At 35.9% G+C, this 27,440-nt stretch overlaps 2 protein-coding genes across 2 annotated transcripts; both read right to left on the bottom strand.

The window, feature by feature from the left end:
• Window positions 1-21,326: 21,326 nt before the first annotated feature.
• On the bottom strand, window positions 21,327-23,227 carry LOC111897373 (AAA-ATPase At3g50940). Its single transcript, XM_023893330.3, has 2 exons — window positions 22,081-23,227; window positions 21,327-22,000 (listed from the first exon to the last, which is right to left on the bottom strand). The coding sequence occupies exons 1-2, from the start codon at window positions 23,110-23,112 to the stop codon at window positions 21,557-21,559; spliced, it is 1,476 nt and encodes a 491-aa protein (XP_023749098.1). The 5' UTR covers window positions 23,113-23,227; the 3' UTR covers window positions 21,327-21,556.
• A 1,655-nt stretch (window positions 23,228-24,882) lies between these two features.
• LOC111897354 (heavy metal-associated isoprenylated plant protein 43) lies at window positions 24,883-25,858 on the bottom strand. The gene is made up of 2 exons (XM_023893308.3): window positions 25,767-25,858; window positions 24,883-25,299 (listed from the first exon to the last, which is right to left on the bottom strand). Exons 1-2 carry the CDS (start codon window positions 25,849-25,851, stop codon window positions 24,962-24,964), a joined length of 423 nt encoding a protein of 140 aa, XP_023749076.2. The 5' UTR covers window positions 25,852-25,858; the 3' UTR covers window positions 24,883-24,961.
• Between the last annotated feature and the right edge of the window lie 1,582 nt (window positions 25,859-27,440).

Consider the following 27,440-nt stretch of genomic DNA (forward strand, 5'->3'; position numbering starts at 1 on the left):
AGAGTTCGTTACCGATGGTCGGGGGCTTATGACATTTCAGGGGCGTATCTGGGTGTCGTACGTGGGAGGAACGCGTACAATTTTGATGGAAGAGGCTCATCGGTCGAAATTTTCGATCCATCCTGGGGCCACTAAGATGTATTTGGACCTGAGGAAGGAGTATTGGTGGCCCTGTATGAAGAGGGATGTTGCGTGGTTTGTTGAGAGGTGCTTGACCTGTCGTAGGGTTAAGGCCGAGCACCAGAGGCCGCATGGTAAGTTGCAACCGTTGGAGGCTCCCAAATGGAAGTGAGAACATATCACTATGGATTTTATCACCAAATTGCCAACGACTGCCAGGGGAGTTGATGCAATTTGGGTGATTGTGGACAGGTTGACGAAGAGCGCTCACTTTCTTGGTATCAGCGAGAGTTCTTCAGCAGAGAAATTGGCAGAGGTGTACGTGAGGGAAGTGGTATCTCGGCATGGGGTGCCGATCTCGATTGTTTCAGACCGAGATGTGCGTTTCACTTCCAGGTTCTGGACGAAGTTTCATGAGGAGTTGGGTACTAGGCTGCATTTTAGTACCGCATATCATCCCCAGACAGACGGTCAGAGTGAGCAGACGATTCAGACGCTTGAGGACATGCTCCGGGCATGTGTGTTGGATTTCGGGGGTAGTTGGGATGCATATTTGCCCTTGGCAGAGTTTTCCTACAACAACAGCCATCATTCGAGCATTGGTATGCCGCCCTTTGAGCTGTTGTATGGGAGGAGGTGTCGGACCCCCATTTGTTGGGGAGAGGTTGGACAGCGTATGATGGGCAATACAGAGATCGTGCTTCAGACGACAGAGCAGATCCAGCAGGTCAGACAGAGGTTGTTGACCGCTCAGATTCGTCAGAAGAGCTATGCAGACAGACGCCGGTCCGAGCTTGAGTTTCAGGTTGGCGACCTTGTGCTCCTGAAGGTCTCTCCTTGGAAATGAGTGATTCAATTCAGGAAGAGGGGCAAGTTGGGGCCCCGATATATTGGTCCATTCCGGGTAGTCACGAGGGTAGGCAGGGTAGCCTATCGTTTGGATTTGCCAGCAGAGTTGGGTCAGATTCACGACACTTTTCATGTGTCGTAGCTGAGGAAGTGTATAGCCGATGAGTCGGCAGTGGTTCCACTAGAGGATATTCAGGTGGATGCGAGCCTGAATTATGCTGAGAGACCAGTGGCAATCAGAGATCGGAAAATCAAGGTTCTGAGGAACAAGGAGGTACCCCTAGTTTTGGTTCAGTGGCAGCATCGGAAGGGGTCCGAGATGATTTGGGAACCGGAGCGTGAGATGCGTGAGCAGCATCCAGAGTTATTTGTAGAGCGAGACTTCGAGATCGAAGTCTAGTTCTAGTGGGGGAGAATTGTAACAGCACGGATTCCCAGATATTATTCATTTATTTATTTTTAGTAATTTGTGAGGAGACTCGGCGAGTTGGAGCCTAGACTCGCAGAGTATCATCGCGGTTTTGGACGCGGGTTCGCGTCCGGACTCGGCGAGTCCACGCTGTTTAATGAAACCCTAATTTCCCGGCCCTGAGCCCTATTTAAAGGACCTTATAACCCTTCATTACGGATACCTTCGACCTTGAGAGCACCAGAGCATCTGAGAGTTCTTGTGAGTGAGAAAAGAGGCCATTATTCACCATCTTTGTGTGTATTAGCAAGAAGGGAAGAGGAAGGCCAAGCTAGGAGAGTTGGGGAGCTTGGATCTACTTTTATTTCGGCAGAGGAGGCTATTTGAGGTAATATTCAGAGCTTATTCTCGTGTTTTTATTGATATGGTCAAATCTAGGGTTTCTTCATGCCTTGTTTTCCTTGTAATTGGAGTGTGAGAGGTCCCATGGGGAATTGGTACCTAGATCTGGACCTTAGTAGGTCCAGAGAGTCCCAAATGCTCTACTTTATGCCTTTCCTTTTGAGTTGTGGACTTAGGTTACCATTTTAGATGTCATTTCACCAGAAGAAGCCCTGTAGGCATTGCATGGTAGCCAAGATCGTAACTTTACGTGATAAATGTGCTTGGAAGGACTAGATCTATGAGTTACTGGAACGGATCTGACCTCAGGAGTGAGTTTGAGTTCATGCATGGCTTAGACTCGCCGAGTCTGAAGAACAGACTCGGCGAGTAGCATGAAGATTGTCCATAACCACTCAACGAGTGGTCTTACCGAGTTAAGGGTTGACTCAGTGAGTCAGGGAGAGTCAGAGAGGGTTGATAGGTGGACTGAGTCAAGCTGGAACTCACCGAGTTGTTCTTGAGACTCGGCGAGTTGAGTCGTGGTGGCCCCGCGATTCATGCCAGGTGGAACTCGTCGAGTCAGGGAAGTACTCGACGTGTCAAGAGAGGATCCTAGGGAGTCAGTGAACACGTATAGACTCGCCGAGTCGCCCTAGTGCACTCGCCAAGTCCGGTCAAAGTTGACAGTTGACCGTTGACCGTTGACTAGAGTTGACCAGTGTTGACTTGATAGGGGTAGTCAACCTTAGATGTGAAAGTGTTAATTAGAGATATATGGTGTTATAGGAGGATTATAGCTCGGAGGATCGAGCGCGAGTGATTTCCGGGATTTGCGAGTTATCGAGATACGCGAGGTGAGTCTTCTCACTATACTTTACCTTGAGTAGGTAACCAGAGTTATGTGACAGAGTATTTGTATGCAATATGTATGTTATGTGTTGTATTGCATTATTTCTATGTGATTTATGTTGTGCATGTTTATAGAGGTGGAACCGGAAGGTTCCCAGAGTTAGAACCAGAGGGTTCACAGAGTAGGGTCCACGGACCCACAGAGTTATAGCCTAGAGTGGCTAATATGTGTTATGTGTGGTATTTTGGGGAACTCACTAAGCTTTGTGTTTACAGTGTTGGTGTTATTTGTTTCAGGTACTAGTGATGACCGTGGGAAGGCGCCGGCTTGATCAGTACACACACACATGGGATTTTTATGATATGTGATCTTGGGATTTATTGTATGACATTGATTGGAGTTTCAAACACTGATGTTTTATGAAAAATTAAATGAATATGTTTTTATATTATGCGAAAAATTATTTTGAAATTCACGTTGTTACATTAAAACCTATATAGCATTCTCATTCAATACATATTCCACATAACAGATGAGGCACACCCACATAACACGTATTTCATAGAGAATAAATCAGATCTATGAGATAGAAGAAAGTGAATATACATTCACACATATAACAACAAAATATACACATAACACGTATTTTATATACAATACTTCATAATTATGCGTTAGAAGAAGGTAACTACACACTCACTTGATCAGAAGATGATCGGACAGCACTACGGCTTATAGAAGTAGTATTCTTCGGCAGATCTGGAAGGTCTTCACAAAAATCGAATTCCTCGCGGGCAGAGCTTCGGCTCGGGAATCGCACTTCTCGGGATCTTCGGGACCTCGGGACTTGCTTCGGGGCTCGGGAATGATACCGTGGCTTCGGGATAATTCTTGCACGAAAAACGATGCAAAAACGTGAGAGAAAGGGAAGAAATGAGCAAAGAACTCGGCTGCCCTCGACATCCTTTTATAGGGGTTGGAACTTCGAATTACGCTGGGCGTAATCTGAAATTATGTTGGGCGTAATGTGGATAAGCTCGCTGACTCCCCCCCCCCCCCCCCTTTCGGATAATATCGGAATATATATATATATATATATATATATATATATATATATATATATATATATATATATATATTAAATATCGAAATTATTTAATAAACTTCAAAAATTCATATCTTGCTCATACGAACTTCATTTTCGACGTTCTTTATATCCACGCGTAGGTGAGACTACTCTCTACAACTTTCGTTTAGACTCCGTCGGCTAATTTTGACTTTATTTTTATTATTTATTTTTAGTAGGACGGGACAGGAAAACTCCGTTATAAAATCGTAACTTCTTCATCCGACGTCCGTTTTCGCCTATCTTTTCATCGTTTCACTACAATTAACGAGATCTTCAATTCTCGTTTAGATTGTTTCGGCTAAAAACCGCTCGATCTCAAATCGAGTATTCGGGATGCATACTGCTAAGTCAAAACTTCGAAAAATCATAACTTTCTCATACGAAGTCAGATTTGGGCGTTCTTTTTATGCACGCTCTCGGTTTAACGAACTCTACGAATTTCGTTTAGATCACTAAGGCTAAATATCGCTCTAACGTAAATTTCACTTTTTACGTCATTTAGCGTTGTCGGTTTTGTCGCGAAACTTCGACAGGTCATAACTTGTTCGTTATAACTCGGATTTCGGCATTCTTTATATCTTCGGAATCCTTGTTTAGACCACTACATCTTTATGCAAAGATATCGGGCTTATCTCATACTTTAATTTTGACGCTTATTTTATTCTTAATTCATTAAATTATAATAATTAAGAAAATAAACACATAATTCACATAATACTCAAATATTTCATCATTAATATTTCAAAAAGAGTTACAAGGGTTAACCTAGACTATTACATCAACAATAATGCCTAGCCTGGAAACGCAGGCGTTACAATTCTCTCCCCTTAGGATGATTCCGTCCCCGGAATCACACATCAACAAACAAATGCGGATAGCGACTCAACATGTCACTCTGCGTTTCCCAAGTGAGATTTGGCCCATTCGAATGTTTCCAACGAACAAGCACTAATTCGACCATCTTGCGTCGAAGTTTCTTAGTCTTTCGGTCAACAATGGCCTCTGGTTCTTCAATTAACCTCTTGTTTTCATCAATTCTCAATTCAGAAATTGGAATTATATCGGGAACTTCTCTCGTGAACTTCCTCAAATAACACACATGAAAAGTGTTGTGAATTCCATTCAGTTCTTCAGGTAATTCGAGCTTGTAAGCTTGGTTTCCAATTCTCTGAAGAACTTTAAATGGTCCAATAAACCTTGGACTCAACTTTCCCCTTTTACCAAACCTTATAAGTCCCTTCCACGGTGAGACTTTAAGCAAACCGAATCTCCAATTTCGAAGGTCATTGGCCTTCGCTTCTTGTCAGCATAGCTCTTTTGACGATCTTGAGTTGCTAACATTCTTTCCCTGATTATTTTCAACTTTTCAGCGGTTTGATGGACCATCTCGGGACCCATAAACTGCTTTTCCCCAGCCTCAATCCAACAAGACGGCGTACGACACTTTTGTCTGTACAAAGCTTGATAAGGTGCCATCTTTATGCTCGAGTGGAAACTATTATTGTAGGAAAATTCTACCAAAGGTAAATGTTCATCCCAATTACCTAGGAATTCCAGGGTACATGCTCTCAGCATATCTTCAAGTGTTTGTATTGTTCTTTCACTCTGACCATCAGTCTGCGGATGGTAAGCTGTACTTAAACACAACTTGGTACCCAATTCCTCTTGTAGACTTTTCCAAAATCGTGAGGTGAAACGATTGTCACGATCTGAAACAATCGTTAACGGAACACCATGAAGCCTCATAATTTCCTTTACGTAAGAATTTGCAAGCTTTTCCATAGACCATTTCTCATTGGCTGCTATGAAATGCGCACTCTTAGTGAATCGATCAACGACCACCCAAATCATGTCGTGACCACTTTTTTGTTCTGGGAAGTTTAGTGACAAAATCCATAGCAATGTCTTCCCATTTACCCATAGGCGCAGGTAAAGGTTCTAAACTCCCGTATGGTTTCTGATGTTGTGTCTTGACTCTCGCACAAGTCACACACTCGGCCACATACTTTGCAACATCAAGCTTCATCGTTGGCCACCAGTAGTAGGGTTTCAGGTCCCTATACATTTTAGTGCTACCGGGATGAATCGAGTACATGGTTTTGTGAGCTTCTTCCATCAGAAGATCTCTTATCCCTCCTGACTTAGGTACCCAAATATGATCTTGGAATACCTTCAGTCCATGACCGTTTATACCGAACACTAACGTTTTACCCAAACGTTCCTCCTTTCGGTCATTCTTCTCTAAAGCTTCTTCTTGAGCTTTCTTTATACTCTCCACAATTGTCGAGACAACTTCTATCTCAACGCTCTTGGCCTTTTCCTCTCAACATTGACTTTCCGACTGAGAGCATCAGCAACAACATTAGCTTTACCGGGGTGGTAAAGTATCTCACAGTTGTAGTCCTTGAGTAACTCTAGCCAGCGTCGTTGCCTCATATTCAATTCTTCCTGACTAAAGAGATATTGGAGACTCTTATGATCAGTGAAAAGTTTGCACTTCGTGCCATAGAGGTAATGCCTCCATATTTTCAGAGCGAAAACTACCGCTGCCAACTCCAAATCATGAGTCGGGTAATTCTTTTCATGCTCCTTCAGTTGTCGAGATGCATATGCTATCACCTTTTCTCTTTGGGTCAAAACACAACCCAATCCAACCCCAGACGCATCGCTATAAACAGCGAAGTCTTCAACTCCATCGGGTAGAGAAAGTATTGGTGCCTCACATAGCCTCTTCTTTAGCTTCTCGAATGCTTCTTTATGCCTATCACTCCAAGCATAAGTAGCTCCTTTGTGGGTCGAAGCTGTTAATGGAATAGAGATCGAAGGAAAGCCTTGGATAAACCTTCGGTAATATCCGGCTAATCCTAAAAAGCTTTGGATCTCCGTGGGACTTTTTGCTTGTTCCCACTTCATTACAGCCTCAATATTTGCTGGATCGACCATTATTCCTTCCTGGTTGACCACGTGACCCAAGAATTGGACTTCTCGAATCCAAAAGTCACATTTGGAGAACTTCGCATATAGCTTCTCCTTCTTCAAGACTTCCAACACTTCTCGCAAGTGTCTGCCATGCTCCTCTTGGCTTTTCGAATAAATCAGAGTGTCGTCTATGAACACTATCACAGATTTATCAAGGAACGGATTACAAACCCTATTCATCAAATCCATGAACGCTGCTGGAGCATTGGTTAGTCCAAACGACATAACCAAGAACTCGTAGTGTCCATATCTAGTTCTAAATGCAGTCTTCTCGATATCTTGCTCTCTTACTTTTGGCTGATGATATCTCGACCTTAGATCGATCTTCGAGAAATAGCTCGAACCTTGCAATTGATCAAACAGGTCATCAATCGTTGGCAACGGGTATCTATTCTTTATTGTTGCCTTGTTCAGCTCTCTGTAATCGATGCACATTCTCATACTTCCATCTTTCTTCTTCACAAATAACACCGGAGCTCCCCAGGGTGATGTACTAGGTCTAATGAAACCTTTGTCCAATAACTCCTGAAGTTGCATCATCAGCTCCTTCATCTCTGTCGGTGCTAATCGATACGGTGCTTTTGCTATTGGCGTGGTTCCTGGTAACAAGTCTATTCTGAACTCCACTTGTCTATTAGGTGGTAATCCAGGAAGATCTTCGGGAAATACTTCCGGATAATCACACACCACTGGTATACTCTGCATCACCTTCTTTTCCTTCTTAGCATCGATCACAAATGCTAAATATGATGTACACCCCTTGGTCAAACACTTTCTGGCTTTCATTAGGGAAATGATTCCAGAATTTACTCGACGTTTGTCCCCATACACCATAAACGAATCTTTCCTAGTCGGGTTTACTTTAACTATCTCCTTCTTGCATAAAATTTCGGCATCATTGGCGCTAAGCCAATCCATTCCCAACACGATGTCGAAACCATTAAGTTCTATAGGCAATAATTCCTCGTGAAACTTATTCCTATTCAAGTCAATTAAGATGCTTTTCATACGATGACTAACAGGTACAAACTTGCCACTAGCAACTTCGACTAATAAAGCATTATCTAGTCTATCAATAGGCAAAGCTAGTTTTCTACCCAACTCATGCAAAATAAAGGAGTAGTTGGCTCCAGAATCAAACAAAATTTGAGCAGGTAATTCGTTTACGAGAAAAGTACCTGAAGCGACATCAGCTTCATCTTTCGCAACCTCAAGTGTCATCTAGAAGGCTCTCGCCTTCGGCTTTGGTGGAATGTTGGGCTTAGCTGCCTCCTTCTTCGGACAGTCTTTCAAAATGTGCCCCTCTTCATTACAATCAAAACACATCCTTTTGTTGTTCGGAAACTCATTGGCAAAATGCCCAATTTTTCCGCACTTGTAGCAGGTTACATCCTCGCTACATTTCCCAAAGTGCTTTTTCTTACACTTATCACACCATTTCGCTTCGCCTCCTTTTCCTCCACCAAACTTTTTCGAATCAGATTTCGAAAATTTGCTTTTCTTACCGGAACCAGATGTTCCCTCAAACTTTCTCTTCTCACCAACCTCAACCTTGTTGGTGGTTCTCCCTTTAATCATGTTCTCAACAGACTTGGCAGCCCAGATAACTGCCTCTAGAGTATGTGCCTGACGTACTGGCACCTCATACTCCCATGCTTTTGCGTATCGGTCAACCTTTGTCAGCTCATCTGGCACGATGCGCAAAGCAAAATCCATCTTATCGGTAAAGTTATTAGTGTATTCATCAACTGACATGCTGCCTTTCGTCAATGCCAAAAACTTGTTCTCCAATTCCAACGGATTTTGAGCCGAGCAGAACCTGCGCTTGAACTGCGCCAAGAACTCTGCCCATGTCAATTGCAGTGGCTCATTAGGGCTCAAAGTCTTCCCTAGAGTGTTACAACAACGAACGGCTCCAACTTGGAACTGACGCACTGCATAGGTTGTCTGCAACTTGCCTCTGCAGCCACAAGTCATGAAGGCTAACTCCATTTCAGAGATCTAATCCATCACTCCGATCGGGTCCTCCTTCCTAGTGAAGGTCGATGGTTTGCAAGTTAGAAAGTCCTTGTACTTGCATCCCATTCCATCATTCCTTCCGTCATGGTTGTTTTGCCTAACTATCGGTGGGTTGGCTTGACCAACAGATCCACTAAAGTTTCCTCCTTCCGAGTGCCCTTCATTTAAATCGGGCTCTTCCACTTGAATTGACAGTTCTTCACGATTATGTTGAAGCAACCGCCTAGTCTCCTCCATTTGACGATCCAGCATTGTTTGAATCATCATTTGCACACCATCCATGGTTATTGGCTCAGGTAATCCTGCTACGACAAGTATTTGCTCAATCACTGATGGTTGATTCCTGTTTTCATCAGCATTTCCAACTCCACTTCTTGTTCTCACCATTTTTGATCTACACACCGAATAAGGTGAAATTAGATCCTTATTCACGATAGATATTCAAATCATCCTTATCGCTCCGAAACGTTTACATGCTAGTTCTAATATCGTAGATGTACGCTTAAAATCCTACACACATAAAGTTTCCAGATCCGGTCGGCAACAAACCATAGATCCGAACAAATAATATCATATATGGCAAACATATAACATTTAGCACATAAAAGTATTTTAGGCAATTTTCCTAAAATAAACTAGTGCTCGTGTCTAAAATATAACAGACACACATCTCAAAATTTCACTTAGCATTCTAAGTTTAAGTCTAGAAATCCTACAAATTCCTAGTTCGCTTAAACTAATGCTCTGATACCAACTGTGACATCCCCAAAATCTCGGCCAGAAAAGACCAATTTTCATTTATGCTTTTAAAATAATTTCAGAGTAAATCCTTTTGATTTGAAAGAGTTGCGGAATTTGTTCCCAAAAACAAAGTATGATAAAATAATATTTACCAAAGCATTTAATAAAGAAATGTATTTTCATTATACAATCAAAACTCGGGATGTCATGTTCCGATACAGACCATAAAGCATAAACGATAACATTACAAGTCGTTCAACATATATATACATATACAGACTTGTAAACAAAACAAATTGCTGATTCATCCATCTTATGCCCTTGTGCCATTTCCTGTAATACAAATAAAACTGAGTGGGTCATGCTTGGGAGCCTGGTGAGCATATTGGGTTTTCAACCCACAATAAATAATTATATTTAATTCCACGAACCAACAATAACCCAATTACTCATTCCCGTTATTCTCACTTTACGTCCCTAAGACAACTAACATAAGGGACCTAGTCTAAGAATATTTCATCGGGGCGACAACACATGCTTCGGGGGTTCCTCAGCAATATAAGTCAAATAAGGCAACCATGAGGGGGATGGAGTACAGCGAATGAACACCCAAGTTCATTAACACCTACAGGTGGCGAACCTGCTAGCGTTCCACGGGACTGTCTAGAAAAGTCTGTGGTCATCATCTAAACTCCGCTAGATGACTGAATCAAAAACAACATTGAGGCCTCTCATCTGTTTATCACACGTCAACTATCTACCCATGTTCTACCCAACATATTAGTAGATAAAAATATATATTTTTTATACATAGTTTAAAACCTATATAGCATTCTCATTCAATACATATTCCACATAACAGATGAGGCACACCCACATAACACGTATTTCATAGAGAATAAATCAGATCTATGAGATAGAAGAAAGTGAATATACATTCACACATATAACAACAAAATATACACATAACACGTATTTTATATACAATACTTCATAATTATGCGTTAGAAGAACGTAACTACACACTCACTTGATCAGAAGATGATCGGACAGCACTACGGCTTATAGAAGTAGTATTCTTCGGCAGATCTGGAAGGTCTTCACAAAAATCGAACTCCTCGCGGGCAGAGCTTCGGCTCGGGAATCACACTTCTCGGGATCTTCGGGACCTCGGGACTTGCTTCGGGGCTCGGGAATGATACCGTGGCTTCGGGATAATTCTTGCACGAAAAACGATGCAAAAACGTGAGAGAAAGGGAAGAAATGAGCAAAGAACTCGGCTGCCCTCGACATCCTTTTATAGGGGCTGGAACTTCGAATTACGCTGGGCGTACTCTGAAATTACGCTAGGCGTAATGTGGATCAGCCCGCTGACTCCCCCCCCCCCCCTTCGGATAATATCGGAATATATATATAAATTAAATATCGAAAATATTTAATAAACTTCAAAAATTCATATCTTCCTCATACGAACTCCGTTTTCGACATTCTTTATATCCACGCGTAGGTGAGACTACGCTCTACAACTTTCGTTTAGACTCCGTCAGCTAATTTTGACTTTATTTTTATTATTTATTTTTAGTAGGCTGGGACAGGAAAAGTCCGTTATAAAATCATAACTTCTTCATTCGACGTTCGTTTTCGACTATCTTTTCATCATTTCACTACAATTAACGAGATCTTCAATTCTCGTTTAGATTGTTTCGGCTAAAAACCGCTCGATCTCAAATCGAGTATTCGGGATGCATACTGCTAAGTCGAAACTTCGAAAAATCATAACTTTTTCATACGAAGTCAGATTTGGGCGTTCTTTTTATGCACGCTCTTGGTTTAACGAACTCTATGACTTTCGTTTAGATCACTAAGGCTAAATATCGCTCTAACGTAAATTTCACTTTTTACGTCATTCAACGTGGTCGGTTCTGTCGCGAAACTTCGACAGGTCATAACTTCTTCGTTATAACTCGGATTTCGGCATTCTTTATATCTTCGGAATCCTTGTTTAGACCACTACATCTTTATGCAAAGATATCGGGCTTATCTCATACTTTAATTTTGACGTCTATTTTATTCTTAATTCATTAAATTGTAATAATTAAGAAAATAAACACATAATTCACATAATACTCAAATATTTCATCATTAATATTTCAAAAAGAGTTACAAGGGTTAAACTAGACTATTACATCAACAATAATGCCTAGACTGGAAACGCGGGCGTTACATTTGGCCTTATTATTTGTGGTGAATATGATGATCGTTTCACCTCCACAAGTGGACCATAATCCATCGATATAATTAAGAAACCCCATACTCTCATATTAGTAGGAACATTTGGTTCTCTCATATCAGTAGGTTTGTTTCATTTTCCCATTCGGTGGACCGTCATATCGGTAGGTTGGTTTCATTCTTCCTTATCGGTGGGACCGTTTCATAGAATAACATAAATGCATTTTAGAACTTATTATTATTTAATTAGAGTATGGATATGTTTGGAAAAAAATAACCCGTAGTGAACTTCTATTTGAAAAGTTATAGCTTTTGAAAAGTGTAAATTACAAAAAATGAAATTTGAATAAAGATAGATGATTTTATTAAAGGTAATTTAGTAAGTTTGTTATAATAGACATAAGCTTTATTTTAAATGCTACTTAAAAAGGTTTTTTTATTAAACATTTTTGTTCTAATACAAAATTTTAAGATCGTACTCCGAAACATTTTTTTAATTCGTGTATTTTACTTTGAAAACTAAAATCTCAAACTCCTAAACATTTGTTGCTAAACCCACCACTAGTCAACCATTTTCATTTCTCCCAATTGTTTTTTCTAGAGTTAGAGTTATATGAGACATGAACTTCAAGTACATGGTTGGAAATGATAATTTGAATATGAGCAAGAAGGATAGGAAATTATGTTTCTCTCTGATCTACATTTTATTTTGGTCATTTGGAAGACACGTAATAATTTGATGTTTAAGCACGTTTTTGATTTTCTGATGAATACAGCGGATGATATACAAATCATCTCTTTTACTTAGTTACAACATAGATCCAATTGTAATTCTTTAGATTGGTATGATTGATGTTGCTCTCCTAGTATCCAAATTGTATCATGTAACCTTTTAGCTGCTTGATAGTTTTGCGTTTATAAAATTCTTATAATAAAAAAATAGTACATGTGACATATAACATGTTAATAATATGAGTATGAACTCCTATTTTTGATAAATCATTTAATTATAAAAACATATATTAATTTATTTACAAATATCTAATTGCTTGTTCACAAACTACTAGAAAATGGAAAGGTTACCTACAAACTATTGTGTTGGTATTTAGTAGGAAACAAAGATTAGCCCCAAAGTTCCAACAAAATAGTTTGTTGTTAGAAAAGGATGTGGGAACCACAATTCCTACAAAATTTCAACGAAATGTTTAGCAAATTTCTGACATAATATTATGTCAGAAATTTTCAACAATGCTTCATACATAATTTTTCCTATAGATTTCAGACAAATCTTTTTTCTATCGGAATTCCTGCGGTCAATTCCAACGACTCTAATGGTTTTGTCTCCCAAAAGAGTTTAATTTGATGCAATTTTCTGTAGGTATTATGTTAGTAATAATACAGTTTTGTTGTTTCTATATCCATTGCTATATTGTTGGAATAATAATTGTTATATATATAATTAATAATAATATAAAATAGTTATTATTATATTTATATTAATTATAATATGAAATAATAATTTTTATATTTATAAAAGTAATAATAAATAATACTAATAATAACAATATTCAAAAGAAAATGGAGGAATGGCAAAAAAAAAAAAAAAGGGGGGGGGGGGGGGGGAAGATTTTCATTTCCCGCTATTTATATTCCCTATAGATTTCCTACAAAATGGTAATTTTAAATATAAATTAATATTTTGTTGGTTTTTTGTAAGAAATTTCCGACGGTTTTTCAAATAACTTTTTGTTGTTTCTATATCCATGGCTATATTGTTGAAATTTTGTTGTACTCTTCTTTTGTTTCAAGTTTGTTGGAAATTGGATGAAAATTACCTATAAAATATTTTCGTTGGTATTTTTACATAGCTAAAAAAATATTCCAGTAGTGACTAACAAAATTACGATGTAATAAAATAATAAAATTGATGAAGTAATGTAATGAAATCATTTTATTGTTGTAACATCCATAAAATTCATGAAAATTTAAAACTTTTTCAAGCATCCAAAAACTATTATTTATTACAAAATGTTTTCAAAATAGTTTCATATCAGAGTATCTTATATATCAAAATCATAAATTGCGAGGAGGTGCACCATCAAACCTTCGCCTTCCCGAGATCATCCGAAGTACCTGAAACAAAATCCAAAACTGTAAGCCTGAAGCTTAGTGAGTTTCCCCCAAAATACCAACGCCATGCAAACCATAACCATATCACAACAAACAACATGCATATAGAGTCTATAGTATGACCGAACCGCCCTCACCAGGCCTTCAGTCTATCTGGCCCACTCTTAGAACCTTCAGCATGTCTGGTCCGCCCTTCTGGGCCTTTAGCCTATCTAGATCGTGCTCCAGTCCTTCAGCCTGAATGATATGCCCCATTAGGCATGCATTCTATCCGGACCGCCCTGGGTATGTTGGCCTACGACACAAAGCAGGACCGCCTCAACCCACCCCCAAGCATACAATCAACACATAGATAACAAATGCTAGCATATACAAATAGTCAGACCGATCTAACAAATCACTTATCATAGCATCACCCTATATACCAGGATACCGAGGTAACATGTCACTAAACATAACATCATCTTTTATACCAGGATACCGACCTAACAGGTCACTAAGCATAGCATCATCCTATATACCAGGATACCAACCTAACAGGTCACTAATCATATCATCTTGCGATACCCATGATAAAAATCCAAAAGAAAGGGTCGACATTGGTGCCTTCGACCCTGTTGATATTGTGAGAAGAGCTCACTTCATAATGTCGAACTGAAATGAAAGATCAAACACCCGAAACACTGCTCCCAACACAAACATCTACAACCACCATTGATCCCATTCCATAAATTCCTAAATTACCAAAATGCCCTCAGAAGTCAAACTTGGTCAAAGTCAAAGTCAACGGTCAAGGTCAACAGTCCTTGTTTACCCAACTTGTCGAGTGCAGCTTACAGACTCGTCGAGAAAACCGCAAAAACCCGAGTCAACTCGCCGAGTTACCAAACAACTCGTCGAGTCCATGCAATGTCTAGAAGATTCGGGAAAACCCTAACCAACTCGTCGAGTTGGCTATGCAACTCGTCGAGTTCCTTCATCCATTTTCTTATTCAGACGCTTTTAAGCGAAACCAAGGCTCCAAACTGTAGATCCAGCCTCCTAGGGTTTAGTTACCACGTAAAGTTGCCAACTTTACATGCATGTTAGGCTTCAAGAGGCTAAAACACCCAAAACTAGTCTTAGGAAGAGGTTTAGGGCATGGAGAAGGGCCAAATCTTGATAAAGTCAAGAACTTTATGTCCATGAGGGCCTAGAGGAGTCCAGATATGAACTCTTCACTTTAGAACATGCTCAATAAATGACCCTAAACTCTTGAATGAAGAGACCTAACAAGAAAATGATCAAGGTAATGACTTTTTACCTTCAAATGAATGCCAAAACGAAAGTAGATGTTGGATCTACAAGCCCTTTCTCGTTCCAAGCTTCTCAATCTTCAAGTCTCTTCAAGAAATGCTCCAAACACACACTATTTAGCCTCACACACACACACACACTCAAAATTGGAGGTTAGCTCAATTAGGGTTTGTTTTTGGACGTGAAGGTGGTAAGGGAGGCTGGAGGGAGGACTTAAGGTCCTTTAAATAAGGTGCAAACCCTAAAAATTAGGGTTTCTCATAATCAGCTCTAACTCATCGAGTAGGTTCTCCAGAATACGCGACCCTTCTTGGTTTCTACACGATGAGTTGGGGCCTCCAACTCGTCGAGTAGGCTTTCTTAATTGCTTAAAAATCCCTAAAATATCATTCTTTGAAATTGGGATGTTACAATTGTCATTTAGTTGATGATTTATATAAATTATTAATCATATAAATGGAGAAAAATCATGAATGAAATGAACCCATTTGGCAATATACCCCCATAACATAAAAATAACAATCCTTTAAATCATAATATTCATTTACAAGAAGATTGCATATCATCATTGATTCGAACATTTGTATGGAATAAAAAATTTACAACCACTACAACAGTTGGTAATATAATGTATATTAGTTATTTTATGAATATTAAAAAATGGAAAGTAAAAATGAACCCATAAAAATCTAGATTATATTATGAATTCCTTTTACAATCATCTTTATAAGACTAAGAAGAACCTATGTGACTGTGAAGGACTTAAATCGAAATTGGCTGACTTCGGCTATTTGTCATAGTTTCGGTGCATGTGAACAAGTTAGGGACTCTCTGCCATTCCATATTATATATTAAACCTACTTTCAATACACAAATTTACTGTTTTATTATTTAGAAAGAAGTTCGTTTCAACCACTTTCTTCGTTCTTTAATTTTGTTATTTTTGTAGCTAGCTCTTCCTTCTCTTCCTTCATCTTCTTCGCCTTGGCCTTCGCCTCTTCGTTCTCCTTCCTCTTCACATCAAAGAACTCAACGAGGCCTTCGGAAACAATATCAGGGCCATCATTTTTGAGTAGTTTCTACGCTATTTCAGTTGGAGTGACATTTTTCTCGCACATGAAATCCTCAATTTGTTTAAAAAGAGTATATTAGTGATTCCATGATAGCTAGAAACCAACTGAGGAAATCCACATGGCGTACAGTATGATGTGTGTATATGAAAATCCATACGACCAGGACGAATAAGAGCAGCATCAAGTTTGTCCTTATGGTTTGTGGTGAATATCATGATTCTTTCATCTCCACAACTTGACCATAATCCATCAATATAATTAAGAAACCATATACTCTCATATTATTACGGACATTTAGTTCTCTCATATCAATATGTTTGTTTCATTCTCCCATATCGATGAGACCGGTTCTTCTCTAATATCGGTAGGTTGGTTTCATTCTTACATATCGGTGGGACCGTTTCATAGAATAAGATAAACGCATTTTAGAACTTATTAGTTTTTAATTAGAGTAAGGATATGTTTGGAAAAAAAAATAATTGATAGTGTAACTTCTATTTGAAAATATGTAGCTTTTGAAAAGTGTAAATCACAACAAATGAAATTTAAAGAAAAATAGATGATTTTTTAAAGGTAATTTAGTCAGTTCGTTATAATAGACATTAGCTTTATTTTCAATGCTTCTTGAAAATGTTTTTTTTTATTATAACATTTTTGTTCTAATACAAAATTTTAAGATCGTACTCTGAAACATTTTTTTTAATTCGTGTATTTTATTTTGAAAACTAAAATCTCAAGCTCTTAAACATTTTTTTGCCAAACACACCATTAGTCAACCTTTTTCATTTCTCCTAATTGTTTTTTCCAGAGTTATATCGGAAACAGACTTCAAGTACATGGTTTGAATAAATAATTTGAATATGAGCAAGAAGTATAGGAAATTATGTTGGTCTTTGATCTACACTTTATTTTGGTAAATTTGGAAGACGCGTAATGATTTGGTGTTTAAGCACGTTTTTGAGTTTCTGATGAAGACGACGGATGATATACAAATCAACTCTTTTAATTAGTTAAAACATGATTGTAATTCTTTAGATTGGTATGATTGATGCTTGGTATGATTGATGCTGCTCTCCTAGATATCTAACTTGTATCATGTAACCTTTTAGCTTCTTGCTAGTTTGCGTTTATAAAATTCTTATGTTAAAAAAATAGTACATGTAACATATACTGTGTTAATGATATGAGTATGGATTTCTATTTTTGATAAATCATTTAATTTTATATGAAAGCATACATTAATTTATTTACAAAGATCTAAGTATTTGATTACTCACTGCTAGAAAATGGGAAGATTGCCTACAAATTATTGTGTTGGTATTTAGTCGGAAACAACGATTAGCCCAAAGTTCCAACGAAAGTTGCTTGTTGGAAAAGGGTTGTGGGAAACACAATTCTTACAAAATTCCAACGAAATGTCTAACAAATTTCTAATTGGATATTTCGTAGAAATTTCCAACAATACTTCCTGACACAATTTTTCCTACGGATCCTTTTTCTGACAGAATTCCTATAGTCCATTCCAAAAAATTCCAATGGTTTTGTATCTCAAAAGAGTCTAATTTGATGTATTTATTTGTAGGTCTTGTGTTGGTAAAAATAATGTTTGTGTTGTTTCTATATCCATCACTATAATGTTGGAATAATAATTTTTATACTTATAATTAATAATAATATAATATAGTTATTATTATATTTATATTAATTATAGTATGGAATAATAATTTTTATGTTTATAATGATGATGATGATGATAATAATAATAATAATAATAATAATAATAATAATAATAATAATAATAATAATTAAAAGAAAAATGGGGAAAGGCAAAAAGAAAAGAGGGGGGGGGGGACATTTTCATTTCCCGCTATTTATATTTCCTATATATTCCTACAAAATGGTATTTTTAAATATTAATTAATATTTCATTGGTTTTTTAGTAAATTTCCAACGCTTCTCTGACGAACTTTTTGTTTTTATATCCATGGCTATATATTTGATACTCTTCTTTTGTTTCAAGTTTGTTGCAAATCGGATGAAAATTACCTACAAAATATTTTCATTGGTATTTTTTGTAGTTAAAAGCAAATATTCTAGTAGTGACTCACTTAATTACAATGTAATAAAATAAATAAAATAATAAAATAATAAAATTGAGGTAGTAATGTAATGAAATCATTTTATTGTCCTGTTTAGTTGATGAATTGTATAAATTATTAATCGTATAAATGGAGAAAAATCATGAATGAAATGCACCCAATTGACAATATACCCCATAACAAGAAAATAAAAATCCTTTAAATCGTAATATTCATTTACAAGAAGATAGCATTTCATCATTGCTTCAAACATTTATACGGAAACAAAAATTTACAACCACAACAACAGTTAGTAATAGAATACATTTTAGTTATTTTACGAATATTTAAAAAATATAAAATAAAATGAACCCAAAAACATCTAGCTCATATTAAGAATTTCTTTTTACAAGCATCTGCATACGACTAACAAGAACCTACATGATTGTGAAAGAATCAAATCGAAATTTGCTAACTTCGGCTATGTGTCATAGTTTTAGTGGATGTGAACAAGTTAAGAACTCTTTGCCATTCCGTCTTATATATTATACCTACTTTCAATACACATACTTACTATTTTTACTATTTTATAATGCATAAACAAGTTCGTTTCAACCACTTTTTTCATTCTTTTCGTTATCTTTTGTAGCTAGCTCTTCCTTCTCCACCTTCATCTTCTTCGCCTTGGTAGCTGGAGTAATATTTATCTCGCACATCAAATCCTCAATTTGTTTAAAAAGAGTATGATCAATGATTCCAAGATAGTTAGAAACCAACTGACAAAATCCACATGACGTATAATATGGCATGTGTATATGAACATCCATACGACCAGGACGAATAAGAGCAGGATCAAGTTTGACCATATTGTTTGTGGTGAATATGATGATCCATTCATCTCCACAAATGGACCATAATCCATCAATATAATTAAGAAACCTCATACTCTCATATTAGTTTGGAACATTTGGTACTCTTATATCATTAAGTTTGTTTCATTCTCCCATATCAATGAGATCGATTCTTCTCTCATACCGGTAGGTTGGTTTCATTGTTCCATATCGATGAGACTGTTTCATAGAATAACATAAATGCATTTTAGAATTTATTAGTTTTTAATTAGAGAAAATATATGTTTGGAAAAATAACTTATAGTGTAACTTCTGTTTGAAAAGATGTAGTTTTTGAAAAATGTAAATTAAAAAAAATGAAATTTGAATAAAGATAGACGATTTTATTAATGGTAATTTAGTAAGCTAGTTATAATAGACATAAACTTTTACACTCTACTTGTAAATGTTTTTTGAGTATAACATTTTTGTTCTAATACAAAATTTTAAAATCGTACTCTCAAACATTTTTTTTTTAAATTCGAGTATTTTATTTTGAAAACTAAAATCTCAAGCTCCTAAACATTTATTGTCAAGCACACTGTTAGTCAACCATTTTCATTTCCCCTAATTGTTTTTTCCAGAGTTATATCGGAAACAAACTTCAAGTACATGGTTGGAATGAATAATTTGAATATGAGCAAGAATGATAGGAAATTATGTTGCTCTTTGATCTACACTTTATTTTGGTCATTTGGAGGACACGTAATGATTTGGTGTTTAAGCACGTTTTTGAGTTTCTGATGAATACGGCGGATGATATACAAATCATCTCTTTTAATTAGTTACAACATAGATCCAATTCTAATTCTTTAGATTGGTATGATTGATGCTGCTCTCCTAGTATTCGAATTGTATCATGTAACCTTTTAGCTGTTTGGTAATTTTGCGTTTATAAAATTCTTATAATAAAAAAAAATAGTACATGTGACATATAACATGTTAATAATATGAGTATGAACTCCTATTTTTGATAAATCATTTAATTATAAAAACATATATTAATTTATTTACAAATATCTAATTGCTTGTTTACTCACTACTAGAAAATGGAAAGGTTACCTATGTTGGTATTTAGTAGGAAATAAAGATTAGCCCCAAAGTTCCAACAAAATTGGTTTGTTGGAAAAGGACTCTGAAACACAGTTCCTACAAAATTTCAACGAAATATCTAACAAATTTCTGACATAATATTATGTCACAAATTTCCAACAATGCTTCTTGACACAATTTTTCCTATAGATTTCAGACAAATCTTTTTTCTACTGGAATTCTTACGGTCAATTCCAACAAGTTTCTAATGATTTTGTCTCTCAAAAAAGTTTAATTTGATGTAATTTTCTAGTATGTATTGTGTTGGTAATAATATAGTTTTTGTTGTTTCTATATCCATCACTATATTTTTGGAATAATAATTCTTATATTATAATTAATAATAATATAAAATAGTTATTATTATAATTATATTACTTATAGTATGAAATAATGATTGTTATAATAATAATAATAATAATAATAATAATAATAATAATAATAATAATATTTAAAAGAAAATGGGGGAAAGGCAAAAAGAAAGAAGGGGGAGGGGGATTTCATTTCACACTATTTATATTTCGAATAGATTTCCTACAAAATAGTACTTTTAAATATTAATTAATATTCCATTGGTTTTTTGTAGGAAATTTCCGTTGCTTTTCCGAACAAACTTTTGTTGTTTCTATATCAATAGCTATATGGTTCGAAATTTTGTTGTACTCTTCTTTTGTTTTAAATTGTTGGAAATTGGATGAAAATTACCTACAAAAATATTTTGGTAGCTAAAAACAAGTATTCTAGTAGTAACTCACGGAATTACGATCTAATAAAATAAATAAAATAATAAAGTTGATGAAGTAATTTAATGAAATCATTTTATTGTCATGCTTAGTTGATCAACTCTATAAATTATAAATCATATAAATGGAGAAAAATCTTAAATGAAATGAACCCATTTGACAATATACCCCCAAAACATCAAAAATAACATTCCTATAGATCATAATATTCATTTACAAGAAGATTGCATATCATCATGGGTTCAAACATTTGTATAGAAACAAAAGTTTACAACCACTACAGCAATTAGTAATAAAAAAAATACAAAGTAGAAATGAACCAAACATCTAGCTCATATTCTGAATTTCTTTTTACAAGCATCGACATACAGGTAAGCAGAACTATGTGATTATCAAAGATTCAAATCGAAATTTGCTGACTTCGGCTATGTGTCGTAGTCTCAGTGCATGTGAACAAGTTAATGACTCTGCCATTCCGTCTTATATATTAACCTATTTTCAATACGCACACTTAGTATTTTTATTATGCAAAAATAAAGTTCATTTCAACCACTTTTTTGGTTCTTTTCGTCATCTTTTGTAGCTAGCTCTTCCTTCTCCTCCTTCATCTTCTTTGCCTTGGCCTCCGCCTCTTCGTTCTCCTTCCTCTTCACATCAAAGAACTCAATGAGACCATCGAAAACAATATCAATGTCATCATTTTTGAGTAGTTGCTCTGCTATTTCAGCTGGAGTAACATTTATTTCGCACATCAAATCCTCAATTTGTTTAAAAAGAGTATGATCAGTGATTCCATGATAGTTAGAAACCAACTGACGAAATCCACATGGCGTACAATATGACATGTGTATATGAACATCCATACGACCAGGACGAATAAGAGCGGGATCAAGTTTGTCCTTATGGTTTGTCGTGAATATGATAATTCTTTCATCTCCGCAAGTTGACCATAATCCATCGATATAATTAAGAAACCCCGACAAAGTTACCTGAACAAAGGAATTAGAATAAGAATGGCAAATAAGTAAATATATATAAGTACGTGGTTTTGGAATATGGCTGAAGTTACGTTTTTTTCTTCTCCAGGGAGCAGCTTTCCTTTTTTCTGAGCTAAGGCTCTCGCCGCCTCTGCAGCTTCCCGATCGTGGAACTTCACGGAGCAATCAATGTCCTCCACCACCAGTATTGATCGGTTAGCAGTTGCCACCAGCAACGTCCGCAGCTCCGAGTTTGATTTAACGTCAGTCAACTCCAAGTCATAGATGTCAAAATTCAAGTGATTCGCCATGGCTGCGATCAAGCTTGATTTTCCTGTCCCTGGAGGACCATATAACAGGTAACCTCTCTTCCATGCTTTTCCTACTTTCCGATAATACTCTCTCCTCTCCACAAATCTATCCAAATCCTTCATCACGTTCTCCTTCATATCGTCATCCATTGCTAACGTGGCAAAGTTCGCCGGATGATCAAGATTCACCGACGTCCATGTGGTGGGTCTTGAATATGAAGAGGTTGGGGTGACAGTGAATAGCTTCAAGGTTTTCTGTTCCTGTTTCTTTATCTCCGCCTCCTTAAGTACAAACGGCAAGTATTCATTCAACACCATATCTTTGTGATCCCGATGAAACGTGAGTTCAAATGATCGGATATCAGTTCGGGAAGAATGATTCATTCCATCTTGACTGCGAGTATGTCTATGTGGCGTCTTCTTTGAAACCAAAGACCAGTAGAGATTGACTCCGTTGAAAATATCGGTGAATTCTTCGTTGACTTCTATGGCAACCGCGATGTTATTCTGGTTAGGAGTTTTGGTGACCTTTATAAGGTGGATATCCGAAGACATTCTAGCAGCGACGTAGAGTTCGGTGGCGTTGTATATTTCGTTGTCCTGAAACCCCTCGGATTCGTAGATGATCATGGTCAGGTGTGTGGAGAATTTGTTGATGAAATTTCGAACACCGAGATAAAGGTAGTTTCTGAATTCACGGGGCAAGTAATCACGGGCGACGCTGCGTATCACCACTGCTGCGGCGGCGACGGAGCCGATGGTGGAGACGATGGTTTTGACGGTGGGAATTTTGGATTTAGTTTTAGAAGACATTGTAGAAATGAAGTGTTGGTTGGTTAAGTAAAGGGTTGCAGGAACGGAGTTTTATATTGGAGGGGATGAGGTTTCCTGACGTTGTTTACGGACGAAATAGCGACGTAGATGAGAGGCGTATTATTGGAGGCTGCAAACTTTCCATAAAGATAGATTTTTAACGTTAAATGACGTCAAATATGTTTCTTCTGAAATTTAGCTATTAGTTATCTTATTCTATTCTCAAAATTTAATAGTATATATTTCAAATTTAATAAAACTTTTGAGTAAAGTATTTTTGTCTAGAATATGCATTTTAAGTTGAGTAAATTAAAGATATGGTTCCGGTAAAAACAAACGTAGCAAACTGAACGACTATTCCAGCCATGATCATCCATTTCAGCAGCCTAACTTGAAAATTCAAATATATTTCAGCCCATTTCGTTATCATTTTTGGCCCAACAATAGTGCATTGATCAAAGAACTAATTTACAGCAGTCAAAATGCAACAAAATTGCAGCCACGAAGCCGTATATTTCTGGCCAAAACAGAAGTGAAGCTAACAAAAGTCTTCAATGTAATAAAAGAGTAGTTGAAGTTGTGAGTTGAGACTCTGTCCAAAGCATCAATATGGTAGCCCAATACCTAAACAAAAAGAGCCCAATGGAAAGTTACCTTGCAGAGTTTAAAAAACAAGAGGCCCATCAGCTACACATAGACGTATCATTGCATCGCAAAACGGCAAAAAGAGAACAAGAGTGACAAAGGACAAACTGAAGGATCGATTTCTTGTTCCAATTTTAGTGTCACTGGTTCTCTTTGTGTAATGGAATTTAGACATGTCTCAAAAGGGATCATATCTTTGTTTTAATACAAGCATGGAGGTGCGGGTATACACACTTATATTTGTCTAGATTGATCCCGATACAAAATTACTTCGGGACCTTAGTTGAATTTATTAAAATTTAGGGAGTTTCAATGTAATTTTGTGTAGTTATCCACCTTTAACCGCCTTATCTAAAAGCAGTTCGAATTATGAGAGATATTTGATTTCTCTCTCGTTTTTTGAGACATGCGAATTTATCACATCATCTTCTCTCTCTCGTTTTTTTTTATTAATCTTCTGTGCCTAGAACTTTGATTATCCCTTTAAGGATTATCTTATGTTGAATTTCTCCAGACATAAGAAGAAATATCAATTTGGAAAGTAAACCGATACTATCCTTGAAGAAATCCATGAAGAAATCCAGTGATCATCTAATTCCGTTTCTACCTTAATTTTTCTAACATTTCTTACTTTGTTCTCCGACAACTTCTCCTTTCTTTTTCTCATTATTTTTTGAACATGATCATTCATTATGCATGGATCAATTTAGTTTTATTAGATTAGGTTTTGTTTATCATCTATGAAGGTGATTAAAAAGGAAATTATGAGGTTGTTTGATTTCCTTATTCTTAGAGAATCTAGTTTGTTTGAGTTTGTAAATGACTAGTTTTAGGAAAGACTTGAACTCTCAACCAATGATGAAGGATACATTTCCATAAACATCTAATAATCCTAGGCTAGCTACAAGCCATTTGGTAAACAATACTCCTACACTATCTAATATTTTTCGTTATATATATATATATATATATATATATATATATATATATATATATATATATATATATATATATATATATATATATATATATATATATATATATATATATATATATATATATATATTTTGTTGTTTTGGATGAAAGGCACTTGGAGAGCCCAATATACACCCTTTATATTTGGGAACCATACACATCATATTTCAAAAATTAATGTCACGATGAAATTAAAATAGTGACGCAACAATCTCTAATTCACAAAAAGTCACATAATGGTACAATTGGAGTCTCGTCCCTCCCAATGATTCATATGTTCCATGGTCATTTGTCGACAAACAACACAATCCTGTGGGATGTGCATATTATATGGAAGAATTTGAACATCTTCTTTGGGTTTCTTTTCTTCTGTTTTTTTCTCTGCTGGTTTCTTTTCCTCAGGTTTCTTTTCCTCCGGCTTCTTTGGAGGTGCAGGAGGAGGTCCAATTGTCACCACTTCCACGAATTTTCCAGCCTTCTTTGTTCGTAAAATAATCTCATATGGATCTGCATCTCCCGTTACAGTTACAGTTCCTTTGGCTACATCCATTTCAATCTTATCCACGCCTAAAATCAATTAAGCTAACACAGGGTAAGATTATATTGTACTTACAACTTGTCACTTCTTGAATAAAAAAAACAAGACAATAAATTATAAACAAAATGCTAGTTTTCAACAAGTATTTATCTTCTAAAAGTTAAATCTTATAGCTCCATGTGATTGTGTTGAAAGTTTTGCAGTGATTTTATTACTTTTAATATCAACATAACTTTACACCCTATTCTCGAATTCAACTTAAAGACAGAAACGAAAGGAAATTGATGGAAATAAGAGGAAAATAAAAGAATTAAGTTTCATTAAAGAAAGAAAGTGAAAAAATATGGAATGATCCTACTTTCCTTCCAATTTGGAAGGATTTGAAGAGAAAGAACAAATGTTTAATTTTTCACCCAATTCTCTCCAACTCATATGTATTACTGATAAGCTAGAATAAAAATAGTTATTTGTACAGATATAATGGATCACTAACTACCTTGGACACCAGAAACTGATCGGAGGATCCTCTTCTTAGATTTTTCGCATGATAGTTGCACCTTCAATACTGTTCTTTGCACCATATGGACTTTCAAAACTCTCTCCCTCTCTCTCTCTCTCTCTCTCTCTCTCTCTCTCTCTATATATATATATATATATATATATATATAGAGAGAGAGAGAGAGAGAGAGAGAGAGAGAGAGAGAAGCTTCTTTGTTTTAATCGACTAGAGCATTGATTTCTCAAAAAAGTTATATTTTAGTTATGTTGGTGTATGGATAGTATAGAATGTAAAGGATTACTTAGTTCTTATTAATTATTAAATATGTTTTAAATATCTTCTTTTATATTCGCAAGTCTCATTTTTTAGAGAAGAAAGTTCAGTAAAAGTAAATTAGTTTATTAATTTTAAGTTTGGTAAAACCATAAAATAGTTTATTGTATCTTGTAATCCGAGAATAGTTTATAAATTAGCTTATTGACCAACTAGCTTGAGATAGTTTATTAAATTAAAAGATAACTTTTTTGGGTAGCATGCCAAATATCGCCTTAAAGATGAAATATAAAGCTATTTCTCTTTACAAAGCTCTAGTCACAAATATTACTATTTTATATCAGGTATCATAAATATGTATAAAGTAACTTCAAACACATTGTATGTTGTCTGAATCTTGACTTCAACGAGTTGTTAATCTTCCAGATGCATGTGATGCAAAAATAGGAAAAAAAATTACAATTGCTTTACTGCACAAACTTTCAAACATATTACATGAATATAGTAGATGACTTCTATATTATATAGAAAGAAGTCGATGTTTTGAAAAGTGAAATGATGACAAGAAAACGTTATAATAGGAATTTAAGTTATTTTTATGAACATTTTTAACAATTTAATTCCTAAGTTTTTCATACTTTCAAGTATCTATATCAAGGAAATCCAAACAATGGAAAAACTTGTTTTCATGTACTGGTTTTGTCAATGTATATGTCGGTTTTCATGTACTCGTCTAAAAGCCACGAGTTAAAAAGGGGAAGGGCAAGGATCAAAGTCGAGACATTATATATATATATATATATATATATATATATATATATATATATATATATATATATATATATATATATATATATATATATATATATATATATATATATATATATATATATATATATATATATATATATATAGAGGGAAGAGTTATATGGAAAATGAATGATTGAGGCAACACATATTTGAACCAATGAAAACATGACAACACATCACTTCCACAATAACTTTCACAATACATTACTTATGAAGAAAGAAATGGACACGTGTCATTTGATTATTGGTTCCGGTAGATGTTGCCCTAGTTATTTGTTTTACATAGAACTCATTCATATATATATATATATATATATATATATATATATATATATATATATATATATATATATATATATATATATATATATATAACATGAATTCTGGGAAGCCTTACGTACAGTTCTCTTTTGGATTTTCGAATTCACCACCAAACTTTCTTCCTTTTACATTTTGACCATATAGGTTTTGGTGGTCATATTTTGCACCTTTCCCTTGCTTATATGCTTCCACCGCCAAACTTTTCCGTTTTTAGACTTTTGCTACCTGCCTCTTATCACTTCCTCTTCACTGCCTTTGATTCCGTCA

The sequence above is a fragment of the Lactuca sativa genome, chromosome 2, assembly GCF_002870075.4.
Source record: "Lactuca sativa cultivar Salinas chromosome 2, Lsat_Salinas_v11, whole genome shotgun sequence".
NCBI classification, from domain to species: domain Eukaryota; kingdom Viridiplantae; phylum Streptophyta; class Magnoliopsida; order Asterales; family Asteraceae; genus Lactuca; species Lactuca sativa.